Source organism: Oculina patagonica, chromosome 1, assembly GCF_052425735.1.
Source record: "Oculina patagonica isolate OP01 chromosome 1, crgOcupat, whole genome shotgun sequence".
Taxonomy (NCBI): domain Eukaryota; kingdom Metazoa; phylum Cnidaria; class Anthozoa; order Scleractinia; family Oculinidae; genus Oculina; species Oculina patagonica.
Window position 1 is genome coordinate 44,323,713 of NC_135758.1, and position 13,410 is coordinate 44,337,122.

General features: G+C 38.6%; 1 protein-coding gene across 1 annotated transcript in view; it reads right to left on the reverse strand.

Moving 5' to 3' along the window:
- LOC144633161 (sushi, von Willebrand factor type A, EGF and pentraxin domain-containing protein 1-like) overlaps positions 1–9,493 on the reverse strand; it is a 41,770-nt gene extending 32,277 nt beyond the window's left edge. Inside the window, exons 1-10 of the mRNA XM_078491965.1 lie at positions 9,339–9,493; positions 6,907–7,089; positions 6,627–6,797; positions 5,560–5,733; positions 5,192–5,359; positions 3,819–4,004; positions 3,519–3,686; positions 2,444–2,611; positions 1,386–1,490; positions 930–1,032 (exon numbers count right to left, since the gene is read on the reverse strand). Coding sequence (XP_078348091.1) covers positions 930–1,032; positions 1,386–1,490; positions 2,444–2,611; positions 3,519–3,686; positions 3,819–4,004; positions 5,192–5,359; positions 5,560–5,733; positions 6,627–6,797; positions 6,907–7,089; positions 9,339–9,399 — 1,487 coding nt within the window. The 5' untranslated portion in view covers positions 9,400–9,493. The remainder of the gene's footprint in view (positions 1–929; positions 1,033–1,385; positions 1,491–2,443; positions 2,612–3,518; positions 3,687–3,818; positions 4,005–5,191; positions 5,360–5,559; positions 5,734–6,626; positions 6,798–6,906; positions 7,090–9,338) is intronic.
- Positions 9,494–13,410: the final 3,917 nt, after the last annotated feature.

Below are 13,410 nucleotides of genomic sequence, written 5' to 3' on the forward strand. Positions count from 1 at the left end.
GCAATGACCCTGACCATGCAGAACTCGAATCCAGAGTGTTCGTTCCGGAGTCCGGCGTACTAACCAGGCACTCGTGCTTACTTTACCTTAACGAGATTCCGAGATGGTTGCCTTGGTCCACACCAGACTTTGTGATCAGGTAGAATTCAAGAACCTTTCTCGCGAGAGGCGGCGCCCGCACCCGACATCAATGTTTTGTCGCGTTGTTGTTGGTTTTCTTCCCTTCTCAAAAGGTCTTTTTTAGGGTGATTCGGTTTCCCTCCCTCCATAAAAACAAGCAATAAAAAACAACAACAACAACAAATTTATATTAATTTTTTGTATAAACGTACTTTGGAATCTACGGCCGACTACCTTTACGTTTCATTCCCACTATCTCGCACTAAATTTGCTGCATCATTGGTAACCTGTGCTGTTCTTGAAGTCTCGAAGATGATGCGGGCATTCCTTGTAGCTAGGCGGATGTTGGTTTAAGGCCCGAGCAGACTATCTCTGGTACTCCTGACGTCCCAAGGGCTTTCATCAAAGGTAGTCATATAGCTAGGTGGTTGGCTCAAGTCTGCTTTAGGGTCCACAGATGTTGGAGCATTTGTTGTTGTTTCCATAACATTTTTTTACGGGGTGGAGTTGTTGGCACCACGCCCAACCCCCAACCTGGAGGACCAGGTGATGATTTTTGTCTGCTCTCTACCCCGTGACCTTCCCGACATGGTGGGACCTAACGGTAAAGCTTACAAGGGTCACTGAGACGCGCAAGCCTCCCCACCACGTCAAGGAAACACACAAATTTGCTACATATAAAATAATTACTACTACTTTTCTTCAGTCGGACGCTTGAAATTGCTCATCGTCGTAAACAAAATCTTTTGTATAAACATGATTACATTCCGCATTACCCTTCAAACAGTAATTCTGGACCAAGCACTTACAGATTTGCCTGACGAATGAAATTTCTCCCTTCATAGAAACAATGAGCAGCGGTCAACACCCAGCGACGGGATATAAGTGCACCACCGCAGTGAAAGTATGAAACTAAAAAAAACAATGATAAAAAAAAAAATGATTAATCATTTTCGTCATCCGATCACTTAACATTGATAAAACCTTTTTAGCCCGGGCGTGTTTCTTTTCTTGTTTCCGTTACGTGGTTTAATGAGCCTGCCGGTTGGGGGCAGGGGGACAGGAAGAGGAAAAGATATTGCATTGAAAAGATCAAAGAAATTCAAAGATGATAGTTAACCCAACAACCGATAAATAAAACTCGGCTTCGCGTTCTGTATTTGCGCTGTTGCTGATGAAATAGACCCCACCTTCCCCCCTTTCTCGACACCTCCTTTTCGACTCCTCCGTTAATAACAAAATAGAACAATTCTTTATCGATTTACCTTTGTATAGCGCAATCTGCCAAGGCCACATTCCCCTTCTGGAAAATTTTCCGCCAATTATCCGCTCTCTAAAATCTGCTAAACTCTGGCCACAGGGAGTTTTCTCTATGAAAAAAGTACACATCAGCTTTACTGAGCTTGAACAATACCGGTGTCGTAACTGAAATCTTAATTGATTTTAACAAAACCTTACAATCCAGAGAATTTAAAAGAAATTTAAAAATTTTAAAAGGAATTTTGAAAGAAAACATAGCAGACATTTATAAACATTAAAGAAATAATCGTTTACGGTTTGGAATTAATTATGCAGTTACTGAAATCACTGAGCTGTCAGTTTGTGTATAAGGGCTGTATACACCAATTTGGACAAGAATAAAAACAACGTTTTCTCTCTGAAAACAGATTAATTCAACTTTCGGACGTCGACGTTTTCTTAAAGCTCCGATTTTGTTTTCAATCGGCTCACTAGCGCGACGTTTATTTGTCTTCCGGATAACATGTACAAGTCCAGCGCCCTGACTACTAAGCCACTCTGCCTCCCGACTTTTCTAGTATTTCATGGTATCTTCAGCAAAGGTGGGTCGCGAGGAAACCGCTTTATGGAAAATCAACTTTGACAATATTTGGCTGGAGCTAGAGGATGCGGAGGGAAACTTGAAAGTAAACTGCGTAAGCTAAGGATATCGCGTTGACGCAGAATGGTTAGGAGGCCAACATTAACAGTACAGGTTAACAGTAAATGACAACAGTGAGCCCGCCTACTGGCATTTGAGTGGAGACTCCTAGGTGATAACTAAACTACTAAAACACACATTATAATTAGACAGAACATGGCCCGATTATATGTGCTGCATTACAATGTTTTTTTTTTTTGATTTGGCTTTCTCCCTTTTCGTTATAAATTAAACTTTGCATGTTTTTGCTTCGAGCTCAGAGTTGTTCATAGCAATGTTTGCGTTTGTCGTCATAAGGCAGATGTGGTTACTGACTTGTAGCTTGGTTTTGGTTTATGACTGTCATTCGAAAACCACTCGCCTAGAATAGAAAATAAAACTCACCCTTGCAACTTGGTTTTGTATTGTTCCACCGACCGTTTGAACACTTTATCGTTCGCGCACCAACCATGACGTAATCTCTAGGACACGTGAATGTAACTGTTTTGTTATGACGGAAGTCATTACCAATCATGTTTCCTTGATAAAGCTGGCCAGGGTCTGGACAGGGAGCTGTTAAAAAGAAAAGTCGAAAACCAACGGTTATGCTGTAACTTTTGGTACCGGAGACAGTTTGTCGGGGTGGGACGAAAGGAAGAACTGGCCCTAGGTATCTGAGGATGGGTAATAAGTCGACTTAAAAAATAACAGAAAGTTTCACTTCGTTAATAATCGCCGGGCGCGGCCATGATTAAACGCCGGCTTCAAATAAACGCCGGGTCTACCAAGCCAAGTTTGAAATAAACGCCGGAGGCGTTTAATTGAGAAAACACGGTGAATTGAATGTTTTCTTATATTACAAATTGCGTTTACTCTACAATTGGCTTAAAAAGTCGTGTAACTTCCGATGAAAATATCGAAACAAAAAGAAAAAACAGAAAAAACAAACAATTGCAAGCAAACGAAAAAGAGAAAAGACTGTTTCAAATTCCTGTCTTACCCAAATTGCGCCAAAGTAACGAAAAAGGCGTTTTAGTTCAAGAAATGGTGGCAATTGAAAATCAAATGAAATATTCCAATTAAAAATAAACGATAATAACGAACGACGTTTCGGAGTCGTCATGACACCATTTTCAAGTTCAAAAATGAAAAGAATAAACTGTCACAAACTGTCACTTCTTGATGACAGTTTCATGTCATCAAGAAGTGCAAGAATAAGTTTGATTGTTTAGTGCATGAAATGCTAGTAATCAGAGAATTGTCACCATCTCTAAATGTCCAATCAGACTCAATCCGAGCCAAACTATTTGCGTGACATTGCATATTTTATTATGTTAATCTTAAGCGAACTTTTTCTGACAGTTTATTCTTTTCATTTTTGAACTTGAAAATGGTGTCATGACGACTCCGAAACGTCGTTCGTTATTATCGTTTATTTTTACTTGTCAATATTCCAATTAAATTAAATTGTCTTGCAAACCTTTACATGATGGTAGGCTGTCATTCCATCCTCCATTAATACATCTAAGTTTTGATGATCCGACTAACGTGTAGTTGGTGCGACACTTTATGTCAACTTCACCACCTTCCTTCAACGTAACATGTGTAATTATGCCATCTTTTATTGAAGAAAGAACAGGACAGGAAGCTAAAATATCAATGACAGAAGAAATTTATTCAATATGGTTATGAATTCCATTGTTAGGAAATTCAGTTGCTCGGGTTCCTATATGCTGTTATGCAGTATACGAGGAACAAATTGTATTCTACGTGAACGTACCAATGCAACTAATTCCCTTCTTGACCCATACAGTCTGGTTGCACACCATTGTTGGCGATCCCTTAAGATAATAACCATTACGACAGGCCAGAAAAACGTGTGTCCCATGAGTGAAGTTGACTTGATTTGATTGAGGATAAATGATGTAAGAGTTACTTGGAATGGCAGGTTTCGTACACGTCGTTGCTAGATATAAAGGTGTACAAAAAATGTATCATTATTAATATAAGATAAGTGATTATTTGTTTTTTAAAGAAAATGTCTTGCCTTACCATTACTAGGAAAGGAGCTAAATACAGAATGGGGGAAAGGTGAATTTTCAGAGGAGTTAATGACGAACAAAAAATTAAACTGCTTCCTTGGTAGTTTTTTCTGTCATTTTTCCTTTTTTCACGAGACTGCCTCAGTAATAATAGGCTAACGCTTTATCACGGTTTTCGACGCCATCTTGACGAGTAGGCAAAGCGGCTAGAATTACAGTGTTTGTATGGGAATCCGACGGCAAATATCTTTTGCAAAAATTGAATTCTGTTCAACTTATGAATTGTTTAATGTTACAGCCCGTTACACCCGCAGTGGTAGGTTGTGCAAGAAACCAGAGATTCTTAACTTGTGATACTAGTACCCCCGTGTGTGCCCTGTAGTATCATGTGACTTTCGCATCGTGTTCGCTGTGCTCCAAGTTGTAAAACATGCACAGATCGAAAGCAGTGAAAACGAAGATTGTTGTATTCCTGTGAAGCTGTGAATAAAGACGTTGAGTTAACCAAAACAGTTAAGATACTAGGCAAAAGATTTTATTTGCCGAGTTTGAAGGATGTAGCTGGGCTAGAAAGCGTTCAGTTACGTTTTTAATTTCCCATACATTTGTCTATATTTTTTCCGCGTGATTGACGCTGTTCGCGGGAAAAATTATAGACAAATGTATGGGGAATTACAAACGTAACTGAACGCTTTCTAGCCTTGCTACATCCTTCAAACTCGGCGAATAAAAACTTTTGCCTAGTATCTTAACTTTACCGTGATTGATAAGTTGTCCAGAATTCACTTTTCGTTAAAAGATATTTGCCGTCGGATACCCATACAAACACTGTAATTTCTACCCGCTTTGCCTACTCGTCAAGATGGCGTCGAAAACCGTGATAGTGCCTATTGTTGTTTAGGAACGTTTTGTGCTTCCTTTGCTTGAGAATGTTACACATATTTGAATGATTGAAAAAACATAAAATAGGCGTATTAAAAAGGAATTGCCATCCAGTAACGAATAAAACAAACGATATAAAATGTTTGATTTTGATAACGATTTAATCGTGGATCGCAGTTGAAAGCGTTCTATGAATTAAAGTCACACTTCATGTGAAGGGTCAGCTCACCTTTGCACACTGGAACAGTGGAATTCCACCTAACATGAATACAGCGCACTGCACGATCTCCAACCAACTGGTATCCAGTGTTGCACTCAAACGAAACCACTCGACCATGTGAAAAGCGTGTACCAAACATCCGACCATTTGGCGGATCCCTAACCTTCAAGCAATAGGCTGGGATCCATTGAACAGGTAGGTAGGTATTAACATTTTGAGACAATAAACGAAAGCAGTGAATGAGAGAAAAAACGCGCGGAAAAATAAAGGGTGAGTTGTTACATAGTGCCCACTTGAAAAGACTTTGGATCTTGGCTGTCAATGTTGAGTAGAATAATAAACATACATAACAGTAAATAAAGAAATAAGCGATTTACCTTTACAAGATGGAACGCTGGCACTCCAGGCTCCATTGTTGCATGTTAAAGTTGGCGAACCGAATAAATCAAAACCCGTTAAACAGGAGAAGTTTGCCTTGGCACCATGAGTAGTATCAGTCCCGTGTAAAGTACCGTTAATTGGAGTTCGCAGAAGTGCACATGGCCGTAACTCTTTAGACAATAGATAAATAAAAAATAAATAAATAGATAAATAGAAGTAAATAATTAAATAACTCACATCCAACAAGCGCGAGTGGGATAATTGCCGTTTTTGTGGTTCATAGTCTATCAGCTCATGCACCGTGGACTGTAAACCAATCAAACTCAGGAAATGCAATATACCATAACTAGACATAGATGAAGCCTGCGCACACTTCAATTGCCTCCTACGCAGACGTTCTTTGGGCTACAAGTACTTGGCGTGAATCGCTCAGTATGCATGTAAACAAAGGTCTAGGATTCTGTAACCATTTTAAGATCATTCCCTAGTATTGCATTGCGCATCCCTACTGTGCATAATTTCACATGTGATTAGCGCGCGCGCATTAAAAATGGCAGCTTTTTCTTTATGACTGGACCTCGCCAGACACGTTAATTGTCATTTTCTCGAAAACGAAATCCGTAACCTATCATTTTTTATGTTGTTTTGAATTGAATTGGACCAATTCTCAGTGTAGAGTAAGAAATAATTGTCGAGAACGTGATTTTAGCAAGTAATCGTGAGTATTATCATGGTGATATTATAAGGATTTATTGGGTAGAAACAAGGTGCTGTTGCTCCTAAACGAGCATGGGCACCCCCATTTTTATTTCAAAATTCAAGTTCCTATAACATAAACAATCAATAGGCAGAATTTGACTAAAATCTCGGTGCAGGAAAAATTTCACTGGAAAAACCTTAAGTATAACTACTCAGTTCAATATTTTTAAATCACGGCCAGCTGCCCTTGAGAGAAGAGCAGGAGGTAATTGAAGAGTTCAGTTGCTGGTTAATTTGTAACCAAGATTGGAGACTTATATGTTTTCAATAGATTCTATACAATTATATAGTTTTGACAACTTACTCTCACAAAATGGCAACACTCCGTTCCATCGTCCATTAATGCACTCCAGCCTTGGTTTACCGATCAGACTGAAATTTACATTGCAGCGAAATTCTACGGCAGCTTGGCCGACGTTAGGACTTGCATGAACAACCTGACCATTGGGAATATGACGTAGGTCTGGACAAAACCCTGAAAAGAATGAGGCGTAATCATAATAAAGAGATGAGGGGATTCCGTATTACATTTCGACTGAGAACACCGTGCATCGAATAAGGAAGAATATTGAAACTGATCATACCCACACAGCTGAACTGGCTTTGTGTCCAAGTATTTCCAATGCATCTTATTATGGGTTCTCCAGCAAGCAAAAAACCTTGTTTACAACCAAACAGGACCGCGCTGCCATTTGCGTGTTTTTCTTTATCTAACGGATAAATAATAGTTGAACCATGGGGAGGGGTAGGTGGATCACATGTGGAACCTTTAAAAGAAGATCACAGCTATATTAGACAATATGTTTGTGACCAATATTCTGCAGGATAGAAAACGAGCGATAATAACAAAGAGCAGAGGAATAGTTATCAACGTACCTTATTAGCTAATGGTTTATATCAAAATGTGCTCAAACAATGTCGATACTTTTTTAACCAGTGTGTGGACTATTCATACACGGTAATCACTTTCTTTCCGCTTGATGTGCAGTGACAAAGTACACAATGGAACTCCCCTGAAGCTGTCCTGCTATTAGGATATGGGATTTCTAAAACGTACATGACTGTCCAAAAATAGCAGTTACAATGACCTGATTTCTGGTTTAGTGACCTTTCCTACTAAATCACTGTAAGTGACACGGTATACAAAATACTACTGCAGTCGAACGTCCGTAAAATATGATAAATCAGAGTCCTAAATCGAGACATACCGTAATGATTCGATTTAGCGCCCGGGGCGCTTATTTACTTTTGTCACCTCAAGGGAGGGCGCTTATTCGAGACAGGGCGCTTATTCGGGACAGGGCGCTTATTTAATTTTTTGTAGAAACAACCAAATGTTCAACACAAAACTTAAATAAATATTAAACAAATTAAGAATAACAGAAACTGTAACAGTAACAAAATTGTGGAACGTTCAGTTACTTTTTAAAGAATTGTTCATTTTAGCAGTAAATATATACATGTATGGTACGGTGAATGTTCATGCGTTTACTATTCGACGTCGATGACTTCAGTTGGGGCAGTTATCCACAATTGGGGCGCTTATTAGAATAGGGGCGCTTATTAGAATAGGGGCGCTTATAAGAATGAGACCGCTAATTAGAATGGGGGGCGCTTATTGGAATAGGGGCGCTTATTGACAAAAACACATTCGAAGGGGGGCGCTTATTCGGAAGGGGGCGCTTATTTGAAGGAGGGCGCTAAATCAAATCATTACGGTATGTACGTTACTGACTAAATTTTTACTAACTTTGTTTGTTTTATCCGTATAAGTGGACAATAACCTGTTTAATGTTAAGCCTTGATTGTAAACTATTTACTCTCGGTATATCAAGATATCTTTTACAACTCTATCAATTTCATGTACTGTAAATGTATTGTAGAAACAAATGCGCTGTTGTTGTCAACATTCTCGCATTCTCGTATCTGACGAAAAAAAGTTATATTTTTGCGCCATTTTCTTGGTTTCTGTTTTAACAACACAACATTTGATGTCAACAAAAGATTCCCTCTTAGGCCTGATTACATGGCGAATTTCAGCCCGTGCTGAAATTTCAACCGGCGTTTTGTCGGGCTGGAATTTAAGGTCATTGCCCTGAAATAGAACTGAACACAATTTTTTAACCAAACTCCGCCTACTGGTTTATTAGTTTAAGGGAACTTAAATTTTGAAATAAAAAAGGGGGGTCACCAGATTCGTTTAGGAGCAGGAAGACCATGTATATTCCATATAATTCCTTTATAATTCCTCTGCGAGTACTGGCAAAGTACACTTTTTTAGCGATAATTTATTTTTCAAACACATGAATTGATCTGTTTTCATTTTACAGAAAGAATTTGATCGCTACACCAAAAATATGAGAAAAAATTGATAGGTCACCAGGCTCGTTTAGGAGAAAGTGACAATTTACTTCTCTCGCGGACTAAGCCGCATAGAAAAAAGCCGCCATTTTGTTGATGTTCGCGCGCGCGCGCGCTAATTACGCGTAAAATTCTGCGCAGTAAGGATGCGCAATGCAATACAGGGCAATGACCTTAAAACTGAAAAATCATCGTGACCGCTCGTTTTCTTTCGTTGAAAACCATCACTGCGCATCCGTAACTCACTTTTCAGTCCGGGCAGAAATTTGAATGCGATTACATGAGGTTTTTCAGCCCGTTTGCCCGGGGGGAGAAATTTAAATTGAAATGAAATTCAGCCCGGGATGACACTTTCTTCATGCAATCGCAAATGCCTAAGCTTTTTACGAAGATTTTAGATTTCAGCCCGGGCTGAAATTCACCATGTAATCAGGCCCTAAGATATAAACTTCGTAGCGTCACGACCAAACGCCAAAGGTTACAAGACATCCTGCTTCACTGATCAATTCTGTTATTCATTTCACAGCTTAAGCTTAATTTGAAGTAATAGTATTGACTTAACAGTAATGTTGCTCCCAAAATATCTATGAAACTAACATAAAACCTACAGAACTACGATAAACCTGATAAAAGGTCGCATCCTGTAACTACTCACCATATCCAACGATCATGCAATTTATCCAGAAGTAATTTAGAGGCCAAAAAACACGCCTCATTTTGATGCAAAAGAGGGACCCAACGAACGTTTCAGTTTGCACGAAGTCGACACTATTCAGAGGTCCAAGTTTTGGCTTGATTTGAGGAGACTAAACGCAGAAACGTGTGTGTGTTACTGATATCTGTTAAAAACATTAACCTCATATCGCAGGGTATTAAACCGTCTGTTTACTCCACAATGTCAAAGGGCCGGGCGTTCATGTCTTGAACACTTGCCAAATAACAGCTGCATATCTATGCTGGGTTTAGAACTTCGTCAGATGCTGTTGAACTAAGAGGCATGGCAAAATAGTTTATAGTTCCTGAAAGCATGCGCGGCAGGCATGTAGCGCGTGACACCCATGGGTGAAGTAAATATTTTAAGATGGTTTCCACTGAACATTCGAGCAATAAAGGCGAAAATAAAGTGACCAATAGCATGATCACAGTTTATTTATTAAGTTAAGAAAAACTTAACGAAATTTTAGCTCTTGGGCTGACCCCGCGAGAGAAAAAACGAATTTGAAACTAAACGCGTTATAAGCTTTTTTTTTTTTTTTTACCAATGTTGACATTGACTTTCACGACAATGCTTTTAAATTTAATAGCAGGGTCAGTTAGAGAGATGAATTACAGTGTGATGTTTCAAATAGTAAACAGTAGTAGTAGATGTGGTAATTAATTTGCGTACTTATTGCTCGAACTTTCAGCGGAATCCGTCTTAAAATATTTACTTCACACATGCGTGTAAATTTGTTTCTTCCTTGTTTCATATTCTGGATATGGCCTCAGGAATAAGCATTACTTATAAAAGATTCAGTATGTTTTTTATGTTGCAAATCGTGGCTGCATCACATAGAACTTGCCTCAGTAATAAAATAGTGCAAAATAACTTGTATCCGGTGAACGTAGTCTGTCAATTATCCGTAATATAAGTTACGTTTGGAGCGATGCAATTTGGAACTGCTCATGGGTGATGAAAGGAGCAACTGAAAGTAGGTGTTGCATGACTAAAAAAAAATAAGGCGAGTCAACATTTTTGAATTGATCCTCTTTGAGGACACCTAGAAGCCTTATCACTCCAGTTGCAATAAAAATGCCACTGTTGAAAATCATAAAATATTATTATTAATACAATAACATAAATGTAAATAAAATAGTATGCAATTTCCATATAAGTAAAGGTTGGACACCACTAAAAATTCTATTGGCAGCGCAATATACAGAAAATAAGAATCTTTTAAGAACCTAGATAGCCTAAATCTGTGCTACCTACCATTTATGTAAGGACCTGTTCAAGCTAACTTGGGAAAATGCAGGTTCTTACAGCGGGTTTTTATTGTATTCCCACAATAAGGAAACGTCATCAATTTTCTTCCTGTTTTTACTCGGCCAGTCTCGGCCAGACCTTTTGACACCTTTGAGGCATTATCAATTACTGAAAGGTTAAGCTAATCATCAGCTATGACTTGATAAAAGTATGTTAACCGTTACCGTTTTGAGCTGCAGTCATTTTTGGGAGCAAAGAATGAAAAATAGCTAACGCTCAAAACGTCAGCTGTTGAAATTCACAGGTTTACGTAATTGCTGAATGCGATAACTTGAATTTGATGGTAAGAAGAATGGAAGAGTCAAAGTTACCGTAATAAAACACTAGAAAAGTCATGTTGCTCGTTTTAAATGATATCAGTAAATCACTATCTAGTTTAATACAAATAACCCTTGCACTTAATTATCTAGCCTTAAAGTGCAACGACATTCGTTTTCTCTCGGGGAAAATTAGGCCCTTCTAACTGCTACAACAGGTACCCAGATCACTTTCGTGATCTCCTCCCCCCCCCCCCGTCGATGTATTTGCACCCATATTCAGTTACCAGTTGTGGAGCCCTTGGAAAAATATCTTCTGCCAAACCAACACTCCACGAAATTGAAGTTTTTTTTTTAACAGCATAGCCAACAGATTAACGAGTCTGTGTTTCGCCGCAAGTAATATGGGTTCAGGAACAACGCTGCTTGAACAACAGCAAATGCGATGGGCGCTAAACTTGATAAAATAGAGGAGCTGTCAAACAAAGCGAATAATTTTCTAAAGAGTGAGAATTACGGAGTGTGACAATACATTATTAAGTTAATTTTAGGCAATGGCGAAGAGTTCGCCAATTTAGAAAAAAACACATGTCAAAGACTGCGCTGTACCCGGAACCTCAGTCCGCTCCTACAGGTTCACAAGAGCGCGAATCAATCTCCATTGAAGGCGACAAATGCTTTATGTTTAAAGCAGCTACGTCGCGGACAACGCATCTTGAAAAAAATGGCAAGTTTTTTCAAGTTTGTTGTTTGTAATCCGTCCTAATCTTTGTCAGTCGACTTCAGCTACATGCTATCTTTGCTTGGCGGCGCTTGCTCGCCGCTTATTATTTCTACATATATGGTTGGCAATAGGCAATAAAAATCTCGAGAGAAGTTGAAGACGTTTACTTGTAATGTTTTTACGCGTCTTGCGAGACGAGTGTCTCGTCTCTCAAGAAGAGACACTCAATCAAATGAATAATGAGTAATGCCGATACCCGATGACGACTTCGAATGGACAACTCTTCTTCTTCAAAAGTATCCCAGTGAAATCTTGGAACAATCCCAATATCATCTTAGTTCAGCGACCGTTGGTATTTAAGATTTTCAAAGGAATGTCTTCTTGTAATATCCCTGGGGTCGAAGTGGCAAGCGCAGACGGTGGACGAACGCGGATGAAGCACTCCGATTCCACTTTGCACATTTTAACTTGACGAAGTCCAACTACTTTTTCCTTCTGACCCTTGCTTCAGTTCTCACATCACCCCAAAATACAACGCAATACCTTATTCTTCGTTTGGAGTATTCCAGCATACCGCAACAACGTTTCTATCTGGTATATTCTACCGCCAGTATCTCCTCGCGATTACAGAAGAAATGTTGTCTTCAACTAGCGGCAAGATTTCGCAGTTGAAACCTGACATAACGTCACAGCCGGTCTAGAACCCAGACTCTTTCTTGTCTTGACTTCCGGTCAACTTCTTTGGGCGTGGCAGAAGCGGGAACTTTAAAGCGCGAAAAAGTGGTGGAATCCAAAAATTTTCTTTTAGAATACTTGTTTATGCATTATAGGGATACGAAAATCACAAATAGGCTATTTAGATTAAGTATCATTGAACAGCCTTGCTAAATAAACCACTTCACAACATTATTATCATTATCATTATTATTATTATTATTATTGTTTACTTTTATAATAATAATAATAATAATAATAATAATTATTAGTAGTATTATTAATTCGTTCTGTCCTTTTTCACCTTTGCATTCAGTATCCAGATTAAAATACTCCTTTTATTACATAGTGTGAACATAAATGATCCTTTTGAACTTAATTGATGTTATTACTAAGTAGAACTTGTTGCAGCATGTTGTTTGCACTGCGTCAAAATGAAAGTAATTAACCGTAATGTGGATGCCTCCAGTTCTGTCACTCTTGAATTTCTTTTGAGTTATAAACATGCAGAATTTAATTTGATTGTATGTATTTATCTGCAGTGTGAGAAGAAGCTAAAAGCTACAACGGGAACAGGACACTGACTAAAGGCAAAAAATAAAATGGGTGTATATGATAAACTGCTCGGTTCTGCCCGCCAATTGTGGAGCTCTTTGTAAAAGAGTATGAAAAGGTTATATATTATAGATGGGAAAACAACATCAAGATATTATAAAGGAAAGCTAATTAGCTAAAATTTTATGAAATATATGGGATAACGCTGGCGATAACGATGTCGACGTCAAGTGTCTTTTTTGTATCAGGTCTATTTTAATCTCTTCAACTCAAGAATCGTTTCCTTCACAAATGAGGATACACAGCTTCAAAGAAACAACAAAAAAGCTTTGGGGTTGAAATAATTCAAATGAGTTGAGACCTAAAATGTTCTCTGTGAGAGAAAGTTAAAGGAGCTACGTCACGGACAACACATTTTGCAAAACTTGGCAAAGTTTTTCAAATTTCTCGT